The 22,285-nt window shown below is 38.3% G+C and overlaps 1 protein-coding gene across 2 annotated transcripts in view; it reads left to right on the forward strand.

Annotated features, from left to right (window-relative positions):
• The window catches only part of LOC131079698 (B3 domain-containing protein LOC_Os12g40080), a 34,110-nt gene extending 16,480 nt beyond the window's left edge, over window positions 1–17,630 (forward strand). For both annotated transcript variants that reach the window (XM_058017727.2, XM_058017725.2), the window contains one exon: window positions 17,241–17,630. In XM_058017727.2, coding sequence (XP_057873710.1) covers window positions 17,241–17,513 — 273 coding nt within the window. In that variant the 3' untranslated portion in view covers window positions 17,514–17,630. The remainder of the gene's footprint in view (window positions 1–17,240) is intronic.
• The last annotated feature ends 4,655 nt before the right edge of the window (window positions 17,631–22,285 follow it).

Genomic DNA, 22,285 nt, shown 5'->3' on the forward strand with positions numbered 1-22,285 from the left:
GCGCTCGGCACTTTACTATTAGTCAACATCAAGTGCATAAATGAAGTAGCATCATAACCATAGACTGCTTTAAAGGGATTCATACCAATAGACATATGATGAGTTGTGATGTAGCAATACTCTCCTAGGTGCAGCCACTTGATCCATGTTGTTTGCTACCCTATGACTTAGTTCTTTAAACAAACTTCTATCCATTTGTTCACGATCTCTGTTTGTCCATCAGTTTGTGGATGATAGCCAACACTTGTTGTCGATTCACTACCTATCAAATGGAAAATTTCTGGCCAAAATAAACTGAGAAACCTGTCGGTCCTCTCACTTACAATGTTTTTTGGCAACCCATGAAGCCTGAAAATTTCCCTTAAAAGCAACTCTACCACTTGAGCCTTAAATTTTGAAGATATGGCATGAAAGTGTGCATATTTCATAAGCCTATCAACAACCACAGACAAACAGTCCTGTCCTTGAGCCTTTGGCAACCCTGTGATGAAATCCCTTCATATACTTTCCCATTTTTGATTTAGGATGGGTAGGGGCTTCAATAAACCAGCTGGGAAGACATGCTCTACTTTATTTTCTTAGCACTCCATACACTTTCTTACATGTTGCAACACATCATTCTGAAGCCCTTTCCATGAAAAATGTTTTCTTACTTGTTTGTATGTCTTGTAAAAGCCTAAATGACCAGCAAGTGGTGTTTCATGACATGCTCTTAAAATCCTCTCCTTCATCTTAAATCTAGGTATGAGATACACGTGATCTTTTTAAAGGATGAGCTCATTTATTACTTTGAACCTGTCATCTTGTACTTTCTCTTCCAAAATATCATTAGCAAATGAACCCTTAACATACTCAGCTATTATCAAAACCTTCCAATGAGCAGATATATCAATTATAGAATGAAAATGAGGCTTCGTAGAAAGTGCATCGACAACCACATTGTTATTCCCCTTTACATATTTGATGTCAAAATCATAGGCTTGAATATTACTTACCCATTCTTACTGCCTATTGTTCAAATCCCTTTGGTTAAGAAAGAACTTCAGACTATTGTGATCTATTTTGACTACAAACTTCCCACAAACCAAATATTGTTGGAACTTAGCTAAAGCATGCATTATGGTCAGCATTTCTTTGTCATAAAATGAAAAGTTTTGTTTAGCCTCCTTGAGTTTTTTGCTCTCATATTTGCATCAAGACAGCTCCTATGCCTTCTCATGAAGCATCACATTCTTAGACAAAAGGAAGTGAAAACTCTGGAATTGCCAAAACTGGGAATGAGCTCATTACCTCCTTAAGTTTGTCAAAAGCTTGTTGGGTTGTTGGAGTCCATGAGAATGCTCCCTTCTTTGTTAAATTTGTTAAATGGGCTGCAAGTTGTGAGAATCCCTTCACAAACCTTCTATATTAGCTGCATAGACCTACAAATCCTCTTAGCTGTGTCAAATTCCTTGGTCTAGGTTAATCTTGGATTGATTTGATCTTTTTCTCATCCACACTAAAAGCTTGTGCACTGATTTTGAATCCCAAGTACAAAATTTCAATCAATCCAAACTCAGACTTGGAGACTTTGGCATAAAAAGAATGTTGCTCAAGTATACCCAACATCTCATCTAAATGTTTCAATTTACTTTCCCATATCTTACTATAAATCAAAATGTCATCAAAGAATACCAAAACAAACTTCCTTAATTATAGAATGAATACTTGGTTCATTCATGATTGAAAGGATGTTGGTGCATTGGTTAGTCCAAATGGCATGACCAATAACTCATAATGGCCATAATGACATCTAAATGTTGTTTTGTGCACATTTTCATCACTTACGTTAATTTGGTGGTACCTTGAATGCAAATCAATCTCGGAGAAATACTCGGCTCCATGAAGCTCATCGATCAATTCTTCAATCCTTGGTATGGGGCAACAATTCTTGATTGTCCTTTTGTTGAGTGCTCTATAATCTATATAGACCCTCATAGATCCATCCTTCTTGACCAGCACTACGGATGATGCAAAAATGCTAGAGCTAGACCTGATATGCCCATATCCAATAGATCCTTGATGCCCTTTTCAATCTCTTCTTTATATACCTTAGGGTGACGATATTGAGTGATCATGACTGATTTTGCTCCTTCCTCAAGCTCAATTATATGCTGAAGATCCCTATTTGGTGGTAGTCCAGGAGGAATATCCTTGAATACCTTGGCATGCTTGTCCAAAATAAACTGGATTGCTATGTTTTAGGATCACCCATCCTTTGAAGGACTTCTATCTGTAATTAAACATTCATTTGCCCATGCTACTTGTTCCTTGCAAAAGGCTCGCTCCATCCTCTTGGCTAAACTTCCATAGTTCCCTTATTAGATAGGCTATGTAGAACTATCTTCTTTCCATTGTGATGGAATGAGAACTCTATGGTTCGATAACTCTGTTCATATTTATCAATTAAGTATAACCATTGAACTTCTAGAACCACTTCCATATCCATGTTGATAATATAGAAATCATCCATCATTTTATACTCCCCCATTGTGAACTCCATTTGGGGAATTTTCTTAGTTCAAAGAAGAATTGTCCCACTAGCAACTTTAACATCAAACCCCTCAAAATCTTATGCTTTTAATCCCAATCTATTCACCAATTCTTCATCAATGTAATTATAAGTAGCCCTACTATCAATAAGAATTGTTACCTTTTGTCCCATTAAGACTTTTCTAACCTAGAATGCATTATATTGTGGTGCTCCTAAAAGTGTTGCAAGTGTACCTCTTGAATGCTCTTCTCCTTGGTGTTCATGCTCCATCTCTTCTACCTCTTTTTCAGGTTCAGCCTCCTCATTTTCTGTATATCATCAAAAAACTACCTCTATGTAATGTATTTGCCCCTTACCCAAACACCTATGCCCTGATTGCCAAAGCTCGACATGTGAAGAATAGCTTCTTCCTTAATAGCTCATTCTTGGATACCTCTATTTGACTTGACTTGGAGGGTGATGCCTTGGAATTTGGTATATCCTTCTGAAAAGATCTCCTGGGCAGAATAGGAGGTGCTGTCTTCTTGGAGTAAAATCTGTCCCTAGTCACGTAATCCTCCAAATTAAGGGCTCTTGTGATGGCTTCTTGCAGTGTGCTTGGGTCAAATGCCTTTACTAAACCTTTAAGAGGTTTAGCTAAGCCTTCTACAAATAGAACTATGTAGTTACATTAGGAACCATTACTGCAAGTCTTTGAAATTTTTCTACAAAATCCTCCACCTCACCCTCTTGCTTCAACTGTGCTAATTCCCTAAAGTGAATTTTTGGCTCCTTCCTATCAAATCTCTTAGTCAACATTTGGCTGAAGTCTTCCAAAATTGTTATCGAATCATGCCCTTGAGTTATCATGCCATGATACCACCATTCATGAGCTATCCCTTCAAGATGCGTGGTAAATTTGATAGCCTCTTCTTCAAACATTGGATTTAATGAGAAGTATGTGTCCAATTTCTGCAACTAGGCCCTTGCTAACGAAGTACCAAATCCATCAAAAGTTAGGACGGTAACTTTTCCTAATTGATGTTGAATGTCCTTCCTTCCTTTATACCCTTTCCTCCCATGTCCTGGTGCTTTCTTCATCTCATAAAAATCCCTGAAAGTCATATCTAAATGTACAACAGGGCTTAAGGAACAGTAAGCATCATGAAATATTGACACTTCTTCCTCTGAATCAGGTTGTTCTTCCTCCACTTTCATTGTTGCTTCCTTTTTCCAGAAACTTAGCCCTAAAAGTCTTTGTGTTGGTTGAGGTATTTTCGCCACTATAGCTGTTTCCTTCTGCTTTATTTTCTATAGGTCTTGTTTTGCTCAGCTGCTGGCCCAAACCTTTTAATAATTGGACCATCTCTCCCATTGTAAATGTTATGCCGATCACTACCTCTTTAGTCTCCTTAATGAACTCCTGAGGGTTTTCTTCTCTTCCATCCCCATGGTGGCTCCTTTTTTCTTCTCACGCAGCTGATAATGTTGTTCCCTATCCTCATGATAACTCAGAGGTTGACAGGTCAATCTGCTCTAATACCACTGAAATATCCTTCTTAAGACTTCAAATGGAAATACTCATGAAATTAATCAGTCACAATAAAATTTTCAAATCTTCAGGAATAATAATAAGATTCAACTACCATTTTCAAATACGATCATATCAATCCCATACATCATTGCCTAGTTCAGATTACTAAATATTTTTTTAACACTAGAATTTTTACCAGCTTAAGCAACGTAATTACCTGAAAAAATAGTTTTTTGCAGAACCAGTGCAGATACACTCTTGTATCTTTAGTTCAAACATACATCTTGGAAAATGACATTCACAGAATATATTTGATTTCCAATTCTCTAGCAACTACTAAAGACTCAGTTTCATGATGAACCTGCAGACAGGTGGTTAGCCCACTGGTGGATGCGAACAGCTGATTGTGCCTAAAAGTGGTGCCTCACAGATCCATTCTGACTCCTTAATGACTTCAAATGCTTCTGCAGTGAATAGGCAGATACTCCACTTTGCTGTAGGCACTAACTCTTCACACTTTTCCTAATGAGATTGCTCCACTCCAAAATCGCACTCAAATCCATCCCTATTCTCTTGCTTTGCTATGTCGGGAAACAATAGCAAAGGATGTGATTTCTATCGCCCTCAAACCTGCTCTGTATGTACCATGACCAATTATAAGCTCCTAATTGTGCCAATCTCGATATATTACGGGTCAGATATAACCAAATCAATTTTAATGCAAGAATAGGCAAAATAATAACTAATTTAATGTGAGTGCATGGCAGGGGCTATGTCCTACCAGGGTGAGAAGCTCAGGGTTGCGTATGAGTTCCCTTGCATCCATGTAATGCAGAACAACTGAAATTCTCCAATTCCCTCTCCAGCTAAAGCAAACAATATAAATACAGTTTGGGTCGGTTAAGAAATAACTGCCAGAGCAAATAGGTCGGCCTTAGGGCCGACTTATTTATTCAAAAAACTTTTATTAGAGGTCGGCCCAAAACGATTTTTAAATATTTAATAATTTCATTTATTAAAAATTTAATTAGTAGTATTGGGGCCAACTACTTAGAAATCGGGATCATCACAAAAGGGGAAACTAGATGTGATATAGCCCTATTCACTCCAAAAATAACCTCATCTTGGAGATTCATTTTTTGTAATCTTAATAGCTCTAAGGTGTCGTGCCCTCTTTAAAGTATCTCTATCTAGTCCTTACATTAGATATGTGCAAGTCCAACCACTATTTTTGTTGTGGTTACTTGTAGCTGGGTAAAGAACGTATAATTATTTTTTATTATCAGTCTTCAATTTGAACTTGCTCTTAATCAGGCAACACATCTGCTTTTGCAAAGCATGGTTTTGTATTGCAAAATCCAGTTTTTGAGTTAATTAAGCTTCCTGGTTTCATGCAATTGCCTTTTCTTCCTACAACAAAAACACTTCTATATCCCTGCAAGCAAGCATCAAGATTCATTACAAACAACAAGGTCCTTTAGTTTTGGGATTTCGTAATATCGACACATTCAATAATTCCCTTTTATATCAATAGATACTGGTCTTAAACTATTCAGTCCATTAAAACTGCTTTCTATAGATTGGTTATAGGTATTACAATCTGGATGAATTCCTTAACAAGCTTTATATGATCCAGTCAATCTGATGAATTTCCTTACTTTTGGTCACTCAACAAAATCCTGCTACAAGCAGTAATATCAGCATTACCAATTTATCTCCTCTCATATTTGGCTCTAACAGCAGGAATGAATAAGGCCCTAATACATAAAATGAGAAATTTCTTTTGGCAAAAGACGGAGGAGATGAATAAGATAGCTCTCATTGCGTGGGATAAAATTTGCAAACCAAAGTCACTAGGAGGTATGGGGTTAAAAGATCAAGTGAAACAAAATATAGCTTTGGGAGCGAAACTTGTATGGAGCATGATAAAGGACCCACAATCGAGGTGGGTGAGGCTCATGCAAATCAAATACTTAGAAGGAAATGCATCCTAGGAAATAATTAGGATCAACAACGCCCCCAAAGGATAAAGAATATGGTATTTTATCCTAAAATGTAAGTCTATAGTGGCAGAACATGCATCTCGGGACGTTCATGATGGCAATTCACGCTTATTTTGGGAGGATTCATGGGGTGGATATCTGAGTATAGATAGCCAAATATTTATTGGGCTGGACTTAAAGTCCCCATGTTCTCGGGGGAAAGAGATAAGAAGAGAGAGCAAATAACATGGAAACTGCCTAAGAAAGGATGGATGAAATTGAACTTTGATGGGGCTTCAAGAGGTAATCCTGGTCCCTTTGGAGCAAGATATATAATCAGGGACAGCAATGCTTCCATTAAAGGTAAGTTTGCTGTTACCCTTCAAGAGGACACAAATAATATATTATATAGCTGAATTCACCGCCTTATACATAGGGCTGATCGAATGCTAAAAGAAAGGAATCAAACAGGTAGAAATTGAAGGAGACTCGGCTATCACTATCAATGAAGTGAGGATGTATGAAACACCCAACTAGAGACTCAAAGCCCTATTGGAAAAAATACTGACAATTCTTGGATATTTTGATTGTTTTACAATCAATCATGTATAGAGGGAGGCAAACATGGAAGCAAATCAATTATCAAAGTTCACAGTTGAAGGTAAAGAGGTGAGGTGGTGGCAGTAAAGCTAAGCGAGATGAATAAGGTCTCATTAATCAGGAATAATCACATACAAAAAGGGCATTTTTTATAGGACAAGGGCCCTGTTGATGTGTATTTTGTACACGACCAAACACAGAATAAAATACCTAGAGGTATCTTATCCTCTCTTGAGTAAAGTTACCGAATGCTGAAGATATCGCAAAGAAGGATCTATCGGTGAAACTTCAAGGTTCTTTTATGTAGGTTCTCTACTCGTGGATAAGCACCAGTGGTCGTTGTGTTTACTGTTTTTCAAGGGGCCTTACGTACTTTCAGAGAAAGCTTGTTCATGTGACTACTTTTCAAATGAGGGAACAAGATTTTCCTAATGCTAACAGATGTTTCAAAAAGATCAAAAGATAAAGGTTTCAAGGAGGCGAGACTAAATTAATCCTAAGAATGACTCAGTGATGCTTGTTCTTGATGGAACTCTACCAATTTCAATATTGCCAAGAGGTTACAACTCTACTGGAATTGATGCGATCTTCTAAGGGGATTTAATGATTTTCAAATCACTGAGGGGATAGATATTATCAGTAAGATACATATCAGTGCCTCCAACAATGATTGAACTTTTAAACAATCTCAACGTTTCCAGTTGACCACACAGGGCGTTCTTACAATCAGTAAGGAGCTAGTGGTTTGGAATATGAGTCTTATCAAAGATCAAACACAACATTCGTCCTTCAAACTCAAAACTTAAATGCTATCTCTACGAAGAGTGATTCAAGAAGATAAACAACCATGAAAATAGCCACAAGGATTGCAATAAAACACCATAACTTCAATATTTCATTGATCTCATAGCCAAATAAAACAACAATTGTTCAACTTTCTCTCTTCACTACTTGTTTCTATGCTGCTGACAATATTGAACTCTAAAAATTCTAACTCTCTCTCTCTTAACTTTTTTTTTTCTAACTTTCTAAAATGAAATGAGTGAGGGCTTATATAGCACTCTCAAATACAATGAACGGCCTGGATCAAAAGAAGATCGATGGCTGAGATTTTGACACCTAAACCCTAATTAGGGTTTGTTACAAAAAAGTCCCCATTTAGATAATTATCAATCCATAGCCAATAGGAATTGGCACAAATAACGAGGAGACAGACCAATAGGAATTAAGTTGCCACATCATTTTATAACAACTTCTCATCTAGAACTTTGTTCCCCTTTCTATGCTCCTTTCTAGCACATTCAATGAATCTGGATGTGGTCGCCTCAATCTCAGGTATGGGAATCTCAGGAAGATTCTTCATCCTTTCTTCCAAGTGAAGGACTTGATCAAAGGCAGTGAGAAGAGTTGTTTCCCATCCAAGCTCCACCTCTTTTGTTTTCTCAATCAGGAACATAGTAGCATGCATCTGATTTCGCTGCTCTTCGGTGATTGTGTTCTTTTCTTTGCAAAAGATAATCCTGATCTTGTCTTCCAATTCTTGGATGTCTACATCCATCTCGATCTCAATTCTTCTGTCAAGGATCGTACACAATACCTCAAACACCTTGCCTTGAATAGGGTGGATGGTTTCCTCAACTCGGTTGCATCTGGAATTGATATCTTCGAAAAGAACTTCCTTTATTTGGAGCAAAGTTGACCACTGCAGAAGGCTATGGGCTTCTCCATTCATTATCTTCTCTTTCGCTAGAACCTGTCTTGGAGTCCTTATCACTTGCAAGACCGGGATGACAACATCTCTAGTGTGAGTAAATGTATCCACAGTTACCAATAGATTATGGATGATCTCAAGAACTTGGATAGCCCGGTGGACCGTCTTCATCATCCTTGTTGCAAATTCAATGGCAACCTTGTAAGATTCATCAATCCAAGAACTCATGATCTGAGCTAAGTTCTTCATTCTCTCTGCCTCATTTACTGACTCAAGAGGAAGTGCGTGCAAAGGAGATATTGCTGGATCTTGTCGTCTCAAGGGTTGATTAAGATGGCTAAAATAATTCCTCCAAGCACTGACCTCTCTTTCTAGCTTCTTATTCTTTTCCATTTCTTTTGTCTTTAAGTGCTCTCACTGAATCAGTTGCTTCTTTCATAACCTGCTTGGAGGTAAGTGTGCCAAGATCAATTGTATCTAGATCATATTCTTCTGCTAGAATCTCATCCTCATACTTGTCTACCAATGGTGTAGCTATCTGCACCTTTTTTGATCCTGCTTCATCCCTAATTATTTTTGACATCTTGGTGGCCTTCTTTTTTTCGACCTCCTCATGAGAACCTCCTACGAGACTTTCCAAGTTGAACACTTGTTCCTCCTCTTCGACCACAACTACCCTTGTTAGCCTTTCTTTTAGCCAATCCGGAATAGAAGACTTCCTTTCCCTCACTTGTATTTCTTTAGGCAGAGGTCTATCTTCTCTGAAAGGAGATGTTGCTTCATCATCATTCTTTTCTTCTTGTTGTTCGTTAGCACCAACCTGAAGAGATTGACTAGATGAATGCTGAGGTGCCTGTCCTTTACCTCGATTATCATTCTGCATCATGGATTCCATAGACTCATCAATTTCATACACTATCTACCTTTGATCTTCTCTTTGACTTGCTTCCTTTTCATGCCTAGAAGATGCACTTGGTGGACGATCAGGATTCACCTTTTGTTTCTTCTTGGAAGACTCTCTCTTCTTAGGTCCTTCTTTTCTCTTTGAACCTTTGGAATGAGAAGTATTCTCACTCACACTTGCCTCTCCTTCTTTTGTTCTTGTTTCCAGGGTGAATGTCATGGATACATTCTGCTCCTTCAACTTTTGATGCTGTACGTCCACCCATCTGCGAGTGCAAGTTAAAACAGGATCCATCAATGCTCTTAGGTCCGAAACTTCTGGCTCATTCCAATCTACCTTCACTTCTTTATCTTCTTTCTCATAGGATGATTGGAGGTATCTACCACTGTCCTAGGCTTGATCGGCTACTCTGTAAATTTTGCATTTCCTGATGAGATCCAAAGGTAATCTGGAATGCATCTTTCTTTTCACTTCTATATCATCCTGAATATTCACTCAGAAGTCTTCTACTTGAAACTCATGCTTGTACTTCTTCCCGACTGTCTCTTCTATACGACCATGAGGATCGAAATTCTCCCTTGAGGCAAAGGTTGTGAATGAATATAGAGATAACTCCTTCTCCGCATCTTCTGCGGCTTGAGTATTAGGACACACTTCAATTGAATTTCCCAGCAGGATAGGCACGGGAATTCCATTTCCATGCTTGTGCCTTGATGCTCTAGCATAAGCTGCCAATTGTCTAGTTACTTCAAGTAATATTATTCTGTTTGTAGGATATCTTGGCAACATGTAGGGAGGTGAAGGACATCCATGAATTCTGATGTATGTGAATTTTGGAAACTAAATGAACCATGCACCATGCTTCTTCATGAGTTCCTGCGCATCCAAAGACAATCGATTGTGAATCCCTCCTTGCAATGTCCTGGTGATATACATCGTGAAGGTGTCATTGACTAGCTTGTAGTCACTTCTTGGCGGATGATGTAGTTGAACATAAGAATCACAAACTCTTATTTCTCTGGGTCCTCTCCCAACAACTCCTCTGTGCGGTAGCCCTGCGTACTCAAAACTTCTGACTAAGGAATATATAACATATGAACTCATGTGAAATGACTTGGTAGGAGTTAGCCTTCTCAACTGCACGTCTAGGTTGTTGCTAATGATTCTAGCCCAATTGAGCATTCCCTTTCCTTGGACGATCAGTTGTATGAAGAAGAACATCCACTTGTCGAAGAAGAAAGCTTGAGAGGCACCCATGACCCGATTGAGCATGGTTATCAAGTCCTTGAATTCTTCTTGGAAATCAATTCTGTGCGGTGTATTGGGAATCTTGTTCAGGCGAGGTCTACTCTTGAGTAACCAATTCTTGTTGATGAAGTTCAAACAGGAATCAGGATCATCCTCATAGATAGACCTAGCTCCTTCCAAACTCTTGTAGATCATGTCTCTATGCTCTGGGAGATGAAAGGCTTCACTTATAGCTTCCTCCGAAAGGTAAGCTAAGACAGTTCCATCCTCGGCTACGATCGTCCTTGAATGTGAATCATAGTGCCGAGCACATTCGATCATCAACTCGTGACACTTGACTGCAGGAGGGAAACCCGCGGCCTTGATGATGCCACTCTCAATTATCCTCTTCGCAACAGGTGATGGCTTGCCAGTTGTAGGGCGCTTCCCGAAACTTCTTCACATTGAAGTTTCCTAGATTGGTGTCTTCGATATTGCTCCACTTGGACACGATCCTGGTCTCCAATTCATCGTTCTTCTGATCTTCCTTGATGAGAGCCTGCCGAGTAGTAGATCCACTGGCCTTGGGGGTCGTCATTTGATACCTACAAGAAAGGCTTAAAGTTAGGTTCGAGCATAGTACCTTAAGGTATGGGATTTAAGTCTTTTCAATGAAATAAATAAATATTAATTTGAAAATAATGTGATAAATCCTTAGAACTATGAATTTTCAAATTAATATTAATTGTGAATTGAAATCTGATTCTACAAGACTTAAGACTTTCAAAGGATTGCTATGAAAAATCAAACTAAATCTTGAATAAGCTTTAAGATAACTGATTATACATACCTTTTTCTTGACTTCAAGCTATCAACTTTGAAAAGATGGATAAAGGAAAATGAGAGTTTGCTGGATGAAAGGTATTTAATCTGAATTTTAGACTCTTCCTTTGGATGAATTAACCTCCAATCAGCTTCCAGCAAGAAGTGCGCCTTCAACCAGCCTTCAAATATCCTCCAAAATCTGGAAATTACCCTTCAATCTGCTCAAATTCGCCCTCAACTATCCTTCAAGATCTGGAAATTTGCCTTCAATCTGCTCAATTTCGCACCACTAGGTCTGCTTCTCAAATTCGCACAAGGGAAAATGAATGAATGATTTAAAATTTTCAAAACACACCTCTCTTATATAGGGCGCTCACCTCATTTTGCCTCTAGGCCGACTTGGCAAATATGTAAAAAAATAAAATAAAACCACTTTACAAGCTGGCCGACTTGATAACAAAGCAAAAACAAAGTGCTTTGAGCGCTAAAATGTGAATTTTTTGATTTTTTAAAATTAATTTCAAAGCTAAAGGTGGATTCTTTATTTATTTCAAGGCTTAGAAAAATTAATTAATCAATTTATAAGTGCCTTTATTCATGCGAATTTGTCTTAGTCTCCCAAATGAGTTTTAATTGGCAAATTTAATGAAAAGATACAAGCTAGCTTAGTGAATGCTAAGGCTTGATCAAGGTTTGATGAAGGCTCATTCTCCATAGGCACTAGAGTGTTCAAAGTATGATGGAGGCTTAAATTATTTCAAGGCTTATTTGAATTTTTCATCTAGGCTTATTCACTCCATCAGTCAAAATCCTCACCTCCTAGGCTTGTCATCTCCTCATGTTCTTTGTCCAGCCCAAACAAGGCGAAGAATAGGTTTTCTCAAGGATTTCGCCCTGGACCCTTTGGAAGGGTCAGGAGCGGTTTCCTTGGTTTTACCTTAATTGTCTCATTTTTTCATTCCAAAATCCTCTGGAAGGTGAGCATACGCTTGTTTTGGCCTAACAAAGCCTAGGATTTCAATCTTTTAACTTCTCACAAGGGTAAATTAGGTGATAATGGAAATTTCGCTGTGGACCCTTTGGAAGGGTCAGGAGCGAAATTCACCTCTTAGGTCAAAACTCACCTTTGTTTGATCAACAATCTTTTCTAAGGCAATCTCCAAGGTCCATTCACCTTGACCACTGACTTGGCTCAACACTATCTTGAAGGAAACATTGCATTTTGGGAATTTCGCTCTGGACCCTTTGGAAGGGTCAGGAGCGAAATTCACCCTTTAGGCCTAATTTTCAATCTCCTTCACTTCAACTCACCTGGACTCCCTCATTTTGAATCCACTTCCCAACTTGGCAGTATTGGTTTGTTCCTCACAAGGCCTAAAAGGTCAAATTCGCTCAAAAACCTAGCCAGGGACAGGACCTATCCAGAATTTCGCTCTGGACCCTTTGGAAGGGTCAGGAGCAAAATTCCGATTTTAGCTCAAAATATGCATCTTTGATGGTCAAGAGTCTATCCAAGGCAATCCAAATGGTATCTCTCACCCTTGTTTAGGCCTGACTTCACTCAAATCTTGAAGAAAAAGGTGGTTTTAGGGTTTTTCGCTCTGGACCCTTTGGAAGGGTCAGGAGCAAATTTCTTGTTTGTAGCTCACTTCTCCATCATTTCAACTTCAAATCACCTCACAAGGCAAAGAAACACTTCTCTTCTCTCATCCAACCCAAGTTTGACTTGATTTTGCAAGGAGAAAAAGGTGATTGAAGAATTTTCGCCCTGGACCTTTTGGAAGGGTCAGGAGCGAATTTCTTCCTCTTAGCCCAAAATCATCATTTTGGAGACAACAATCAACTCAAAGGCAATCTCAAGGGCATCTTTCACCTTGGTCTAGGCATGGCTTGGCACAAATTTGAAAGGAATAGGTAGATTTTAGGATTTTCGCTCTGGACCCTTTGGAAGGGTCAGGAGCGAAAATCTTGTTTTAGGGTTATTTCCCCATCCTTTCAACTTCAAATCACCTCCAAGACTTAGGACACCTCGCCTCACTCCTCTCTAGGCCATAAAAATCAAAATTTTAACTTGTCTTGCAAAGAAAGTAGGTGGACTTGGGATTTTCGCGTTGGACCCTTTGGAAGGGTCAGGAGCGAAATCCTTGGTTTGAGCTTACTCCTCCATCATTTGACCTCAATCAACTTCAATAGGGCAAGAACACCTCTCCTCACACTCATCCAAACTATAAAGAGTCAAAGCTGAGTTGATTTTGTAAGGAAAACAAGGTGATTTTAAGATTTTCATTCTGGACCTTTTGGAAGGGTCAGGAGCGAAAATTTTGATTTGGTTCAATTCCTTTAGTTTCAATGATTTCTAGCAACTTGAAGTCACTCTTAGGGACATCTCCTTGATTTTACCTTAGCCCACACTTGATCTAGCACAAAGTTGATAGCAAAGAGAGGTTTTGAGAAAATTCGCTCTGGACCCTTTGGAAGGGTCAGGAGCGAAAATCTCATCTTTGACCAAAAATCATCATTCTCTCAACTTGAAACTTCATTGCAAGGTAAAATCTCATCTCTCTTCGCCCTAGGAACAAGGTTATAAGCCTAAGAAAGGTCAAAAAGTAGGCTTGTAAGGAATTTCGCTCTGGACCCTTTGGAAGGGTCAGGAGCGAAATTTCCTTTCCTGGCTAAAATCCTCATTCCTCAATGTTATCAAATACTCTCAAAGGGTATAACATGTTCATTCTCCCTCTCATCATGCCTTGGACATCAAATTTTAGCCAAACAAGGAAAGAAATGCATTTTAGGGAGATTTTCGCTCTGGACCCTTTGGAAGGGTCAGGAGCAAAAAACAAGATTTGGGCTAGATTCTTCATTTCTCCAATTCAAAACCACCTCAAGAGGCAAAGACATGCTATCTCACTTCCATCCACGCCATAAAAAACCAAGGACTTGACCTCCTCCAATGGAAAAATAGGTGTTTTTAGGAATTTCGCTCTGGACCCTTTGGAAGGGTCAGGAGCGAAATTCATCTTTTGGTTCAAAATCCTTCACTTTCAAAACGCTTTCAAACATTTCCAATGATAAAAGATGTCCATCCTTCCTTTCAAGATACCCTGCAAATCAAAATTTGGTCAAACTAGGGAGGAAATGAGCTTTAGGATGATTTTCGCTCTGGACCCTTTGGAAGGGTCAAGAGCGAAAATCCCATTCTAGGCTAGATCATTCACTTTTCTAACTTCAAACCACCTCAAGAAGCAAACTTAGATCATTTTCCACCTAAGGAACAGGGTTTCAAGCTCAAACAAGGTAGCAAATGAAATTTATGATGAATTTCGCTCTGGACCCTTTGGAAGGGTTAGGAGCGAAATTCTCTTTTAGGCTAAAATCTTGCTCTTCAAAATCATCCAACTCCATCTCTAGGCAAGAACATACCAATTCATCCCCCAACATGCCCTAGAAATCAACACTTAGCCAAAATTGGGAAGGAAATGAGAGTTACATAGATTTTCGCTCTGGACCCTTTGGAAGGGTCAGGAGCGAAAATCATGATTTGAGCTTGACTCTTGACCTTTTCAACTCCAATTCTCTTTGGGAGGCAAACATAGATCCTTCCTCATGCATCTCCATCAAGATCCTAACTTTAGCCAAGGGAAAAATGAGTGTTTTCAAGAATTTCGCCCTGGACCCTCTGGAAGGGTCAGGAACGAAATTCATCTTCTTGACTAAAATCCTTCATCTTTCAACTTCACAAGGCTAGAACATTCAAAAACTCCAAACATGTCTTAGAAACCAAGAGCTTGGCTTGGGCAATGAAGAAATTGAGGTCTTCAAGGATTTTCGCTCTGGACCCTTTGGAAGGGTCAGGAGCGAAAATCACTTCCCAGGTTGATTTTCATCTTCCTTTCAACTCATTCTCACACAAACTTGGTCAAATCAACTTCCTCTTTACGCAATCAAGATAAATCTCCATTGTACTGGGTCTAGGCGAGGTCAAACTAGGTTTCAAGGTCAAAGGAAGGCAAAAAGGAAGATTTCGCTCTGGACCCTTTGGAAGGGTCAGGAGCAAAAATCTTCATTTGGGCTACAATCTTCATCCTTAAAAATGCTTTCAAACATTTCCGAGTGTATTTGCTCATCAGCTTCTGAAATCGCCACTTCCATCTCTCTTTGACCACTGACTCCGTTTAATAGGCTTTGATCGGGAGAAAAACAAGACTCTGACAAGAAAACCATCACTCTATCTACCCCCACCTGAGACCTATCACCCCTTTTCCTCTATTTGACCATCTTCATTTTCCTGAAAGGAAAAGCTTCACTAAGGCAAACCTAGGGTTCCAGGCAGACAACGAATGACCTCTCAAGACCAGGCTAGACTCAGCTTGGAAGAAACCCCTAAGACGAGCTCTCGGAAAGAAACCCTAATCTACCCAGCCCAGGCGACCACTCACTCACTCCAAACCCAGCAAGCAGAGAGAAAACCTAACTAAGGGAAAGCAAAACCTTAGAAAAAAGAGGGGGTCCCCATTCTAATGGGGCGATGTGTGAAATGGTCACAACAGGGCCTAGGAGAAAACATTAAAGAGGGCAGTAGTCTTAGCAAGCAAGAGAGTCATTACTAGGGGATTAAATGAAAAGGTGACTGGATTAGAAATAAAAGGAGATCACTAACAAGAGAATGATTAGACAGATAGCAGACCTGGAGAGATTTTGGCGGAAATGGCTGGAGAAATCTGATAGGATAAGCTGCCAGTTTTAGTAATTATTTCATAGTAAGCTGATTATTAGAATCTGGGAGGTTATCAGGCAAATTTGATTGCTGCAATGGGTCTGCCTTATCGACTTACATGTTCCAGCTCAGGGGTCTTAAATTCATCACGTAGAGATGCATCTCTCAAAGAGATAAAAAATGTGGCAGTTTGAGAAGAGGGAAGGGTTGCACAAAACAAAGGAAGCAGCATAATGTGGAGAGAGGGAAGTGCAGAGACAAGGCAAAGGAAGTGTGCAGACAGAGGACAGGTACATGCCAAGGAAAAGAAGAATGAAAGAATAGGAGCACAGACAAGAAGAGAAAAATTAGTGCATTAGAAATAAGGAAGCAAAAATTAGATGAATCTAAAGCTTTTAAACTTGTTTAGTGAATAATTTGATACTTTTTAGTGTTGACAGTTTAGATAATTGTTATATTTAAATGTTGAGAGTTTTTTAGAAAGAATTTCTAATGATTACTGTAAAATCTAACTTCATCATTATTCATATACATCTTGGCTTTAGCCATTTATTGACCAAAAAAAAACAATTGCATGGTATCATCTATAGACGTACTGCTGACCTGGTTCTAGATATTACGTGGCTAATATAATGGACCTGATCTTGGTAAGTTATAACTTGTTCTTCCACAAAAGGCGCACACAGAGTTTGCCATTTTTTATCATTCTCTTCCTTGATTTGGGTTACACAAGGATATTATCTTATGGTACAACGAACCTGTCCAGTAAATCTCCAAAGACATTGATCATCAGATTCATGAAGACTCACACCCATCATTTCGTAAATAGATTATTTGTTTGAAGGCAACATAATTAATTTTCATGGTCAAGGCATTCAATTGTTTTTATTCTATACATAGTCTCACGTTGTGATCCTTCTTCACAGATGAAATTTCCAAATACATTGCCCTTCAGAATCATGAAAGCTATGAAGGGATTTATTAGCCTGAATATTTTGATAAAGAATATATTCTGTTTAAATTGAAATGCCACAGTAGGTCATATGAGCTCAGTAGAGTTGGGCATACAATATCTTTTTTATGCTTTTTTGGCATCTTAAACATGACCTACAGTCAATTCAGTGTTTTTTCTGTTGCTACTCTGATAATTTTCTTGCCATCCTTCTAACTATTGACATTGCATGATTTGGAACAAAATAATGTACTTATTTATCCTATTGTTGCACTGCAGAGCATCCCAAGAAATTTTGGTAGACAGTGGTTACAGAAACAACATGATGTAGTACTGAATAGCCATGAACTTTCTAACACATGGGTGGCGAATATACAATCCCAGTCTCACTTTTATGGGTTATCATCAGGATGGCGAGATTTCGTTGAGGCACATAATCTGAAGGAAAATGATGCTTGTGTTTTTGAGTTGGTAGACAAGAAGCATAGCATTTTCAAGGTGCATGTATTTAAGTGTAAGGAATTCCAAAGGCAAAAGTTGCTGAAAATGTGAACTGCGAAGACAACAAAACTCATTCTGTGGCAAAGCATTTTTTGGAGACTGTCATCACATAGATTGTGTTTTATAATTTATTAATAGTTTCTGATAGCGAGAGGACTGTTTTTCACATGAATTTATTTTATTATCTAAACTTCCAGTTATATGATGTGGCTTTTTTGGTTCACATGATGGGTAGAGGTTGATGAAATTATTTTAATTTCTTCATTTTCAATATCAATATTGTAGGCAGACTATTAAACAATTGCAAGCAATATGGTAAACGTAAAATTATTATTTGGACCGTTCATAAAACGATTGCAAAAGAATGCATGTATGAAGTAAACCTTGGCAACCGTTGTTCTATTAAGCTTGTTTTCACTTACCCTTCTTCATCAGTCATCTTCAACATCAAGATATTTGAATTTCGAATTCACATACATGAAAAATATTAATTTAAATAAAGAATTTGATAGAAAATCTATGGAAACCAATTCGACATTGGATCGGTTGGTATTACTGAATTTGTTAAGAATTTAGGGGAAAATGACTAATATTATAGTAGTGGAATAGTTGTCATCTAATAAGCAATTTTATATATAGAAAGTCTAAATGGAGTTTCTTAATGATCGATGCTTTTGGGCTGTAGATATAAACACGTTTGTTTAGTTTTGGAAGCAGGGGAGGGGATGGATTGAAAATTTTGTAAAAGCTATTTTTTTTCCAAAAAATAAAGGGCATTCGCTGTATATTTGTTACAGTGAGCTCTTCTCTGAGTATTTTCTGCAGGCTACGTTCATTTTTGCTTGTTTGTTTGATTTGAGTTAATTAGTTAAAAGAATCGATGTAATTTCCCGTGGTATAAGACTGATGTAATACTTCCTCTCCTTTATTAATACTGTTCGTTGCCTAGAGAAATAATTCCCTGAAACAGAGTATTGTTTCAGATTTTAAAATGCAGGTTTAATAAGTGTTTGTAACAGAGCATTCCAAAGAGTAGAGAATTTGTGACAAGAGTTTTGAATAGTTTAGAGGGTAGTTGTAGCTATGGCTACGAATGGAAAGATGGAGTTGTGTCATGATGTGAAAAGGAAGATAACCAAGTTGAAAAATGAAATAAAACAAAGGCAGAGGCAGAAGCAAATAAAAGACAAAGGAAGCTAATACAAGAAAACTATAGCAGAGGCTTTGAAGGATTGTGAGAAGGCAAAAATGAATGGTCAAAATAAATACTTATCTTCTGAGCAAGAGTTATTTTCAAAAAGGAAAGCCATAGAGTCTAGGAATAACCAAGGAATATAAGTGTTAAAACAGGGAAAGTTTAACTCCTTTGATGAGTGTAGAAATTATTAAAGATTGAAGACCTTTAAATGTGATTTGCAAAGAGTTTGAGAGAGTGGATGTATGAGCGAGATGAAGATGAAGAGGATGACTGGGATGAAGATGTTGATTTGCGTTATCTCTAAGAAAGGTAATGTACTGAGGATAACAATGTGAGAGGAGTAGAGTTTGAAAACTACATTGAAGAGGAAACAGTCATCATAAGAGATGGACCAAAATGCTGTAGTAGTGCAAGTAGTCTACATTAGAGATGATGTTGCAGCAGAGAGAAATCTTTGGGAGCCCCGTATTGATGAAATAAGAATGATTGAGGAAAGGAGCATAGGCATATATAATTTATTGTATAGAGGAGGAAGTATCCATGGGAATTTTCTTATTCCTTAACACGATTTCGATTTTTGATGGTTTATATGTAGGTGCAGTAGAAGGTTGGACAAGAGGTCAAAAGAGCCATAATGGCTTTCGTTGGAGGAAGACCATGGGAAGTGTGTCTAAGCCCACAAGACACTGACAAAAGAGAGAACAAATTAAGAAAAAATGATGGCTTTTAATCCAACAAGAGGCTAGAAGTAGAGAGAGAAAAAATGTCAAAAATTGTCGAGGTACCTAATTTGGTGGAAGGGCATATCATGGCTTGGTTCTTTATGTCAAAAGGGATGGTTCTACCATTTAATCTGAACTCTCACCCAAATGTTTGATGCATTGACATTGAGAGGCAAAAGCAATTCTCCATCACTAAAATGAAAAAGAAAAAGAAAAAAATTATTTGAATTAAATTTCTTTGACATTTTATTTTTCTTAAGATTATTGTCAAATAAGTTAACTTTGAACCAAGAGGTTCAAATTTTCAAATTATATTAAAGAGGAAAAATGATGTAGAATTGCGTTATGTTTAACATTTTGAGAATTTAGGGTGAATTTTTTTTCTAATATTAGTAGTGGAAATCTTTTTTAGAGTTAGAAAGTCTAAATGGAGTTTGTTTGTTTAGTTTAGATACGTAAGTATGTTGGTTTAGCTTTTGGAGTTGGGGAGGGAATATATTGGAGACTTTGTAAAACTTTGTTTTAAAAGGAAACAAGGGGTATTCTCTGTATATTTGCTACAGCTTACTGTGAGTTTTTCCTATATATTTTCTGCAGTAAATCCTTCCATACGCTACGTTAATGAGCTTCAAGAAACATTGTATTTTCTCTTGGAATAAGACTGATATAATACTTCCTCTATCTTCTGCTTTTTTGATACTGTTCATTGTCTTGAGCAATGATTCCTTGTTACAGAGTTGTTTTAGAGATTAACATGTACATTCAGAGAAGTGTCTACATCAGTCTGCTGTTTTTATACTTTACATTGTCTTGAATAATAATTCCCTGAAACGGAACATCATTTTAGAGATTAACATGCAAGTTTGGAGAAGTGTTTGCATCAACAATTGATATTGCTAACTGTTGTGATGTATTCACACATCGCCCCATTGCGAATGGGGACCCCTGCTTTTTTGCTTTCTAGGGTTTGTTTTTTTGGGTTTCTGGGGTTTTGTCTGTTAGCCTTTGCATTTTGAGTGCTGTCAGGGGGATCGCTGGACAGTAGGCTCTACTTGAGATAAGATGAGTCAGTGGATGCTCCGAGTTAGGGTTTCCTTCAAGGTCTTCCTTAGGCTTAGTTTTTGCTAGTGGTGTCCCGTTTGAGTCCGAGGAAGTCAAAGAGTGGTTGAGCAAATTTGGCAAGGATATAGAGGGAAATCTGTCTAGGATCAAGTCTAAGTCAAAGTCAAGTCAGTTTGGAGGTGAATTAAGCCTACAAAGAGGAATTTCGCTCTTGACCCTTCCAAAGGGTCCAGAGCAAAATTCATATTTCCTCTATTCTGCTCTTTGGCATGACCAAATTTGTAACTTCTAAAGCATGGTTTGGGGACCTTAGGCACATGTTTGCCTTAAGAAATAGGTTTAAGACTTTGAAATGATGAAAAACAACTTGGGAGGAGGATTTTGCTCCTGACCCTTCCAAAGGGTCCAGAGCGAAATCCTCCATTTTGCCCTCTCTTGGCCCTAAAAACCTAGTTTGACCCTGCTTGGACCCAGTTAGGTGATGGATTATCTTGATAGTAAAAGGAAGAAGTTGATTTGATCTAGTTTGGAGGAGAATGAAGTGAACCTAGGTGAGGAACTAGCCAAGGATATGATTTTCGCTCCTGACCCTTCCAAAGGGTCCAGAGCGAAAATCTCATTAAACCTCAATTTCTCACTTGTCAAAGCCAGGTTCATAGCTTCTAAGGCATGTATGGAGGTGTTTGACTTGTTCTAAGCCTTAGAGAACGACTTGAAGTGGAGGAAATGAAGGATTTTAGCCAAGAAGATGAATTTCGCTCTTGACCCTTCCAAAGGGACCAGAGCAAAATTCACTATAAACCTCTTTTGCTACCTTGTTTGGGATCCAATCCTTGTTCCTTAGGTGGAAAATGATCTAAGTTTGCTTCTTGAGGAGGTTTGAAGTTTGAAAAGTGAGTGATCAAGCCTAAACTAAGATTTTCGCCCCTGACCTTTCCAAAGGGTCCAAAGCGAAAATCCTCCTAAGGCTCATTTCCTCCCTAGATTGACCAAATTTTGGATTTGCAAGGCATCTTGAAAGGAAGGATGGACATCTTTTTCCATTGGCAATGTTTGAAAGCATTGAAAAGTGAAGGATTTTGAGCCAAATAGTGAATTTCGCTCCTGACCCTTCCAAAGGGTCCAGAGCGAAATTCCTAAAAACACCTATTTTTCCTTGGATAAGGTCAAGTCCTTGGGTTTTTATGGTGTGGATGGAAGTGAGATAGCATGTCTTTGCCTTTTGAGGTGGTTTGGAGTTGGAGAAGTGAAAAATCAAGCTCAAATCATGATTTTCACTCCTGACCCTTCCAGAGGGTCCAGAGCAAAAATCTACTTAGACCTCTTTCCCTTCCTTGTTCGACCAAATTTTGATGTCTAAGGCATGTGGAAAGGGAGAATAAACATGTTGTGGCCTTTGGGAATGTTTGAAAGAGTTGAGGAATGAGTGTTTTAGCCAAGGAAGGAAATTTCGCTCCTGACCCTTCCAAAGGGTCCAGAGCGAAATTCCTTACAAGCATATATTTTTAACCTTGCTTGAGCTTAAAACCTTGTTCCTAAGGTGAAGATAGAGGAGATTTTACCTTGCAAATAAGATTGAAAGAATGATGATTTTGGTCTAGAAAGGGAAATTCGCTCCTGACCCTTCCAGAGGGTCCAAGGCGAAATTGTGCAAAACCTATCTTTTCCCTTAGTTTCATGCCAAATCTAGTGTGGATCATGATTAAAGAAGGCCTTAGGAATGACTCCAAATTACCAATGATTATCAAGATTGAAGGAATTGAGCCAAATGATGAAAATCGCTCTTGACCCTTCCAAAGGGTCCAGGGCGAAAATTCTTCAACCACCTATTTTCCCTTGCA

This window comes from Cryptomeria japonica, chromosome 9 (assembly GCF_030272615.1).
Source record: "Cryptomeria japonica chromosome 9, Sugi_1.0, whole genome shotgun sequence".
Lineage (NCBI taxonomy): Eukaryota > Viridiplantae > Streptophyta > Pinopsida > Cupressales > Cupressaceae > Cryptomeria > Cryptomeria japonica.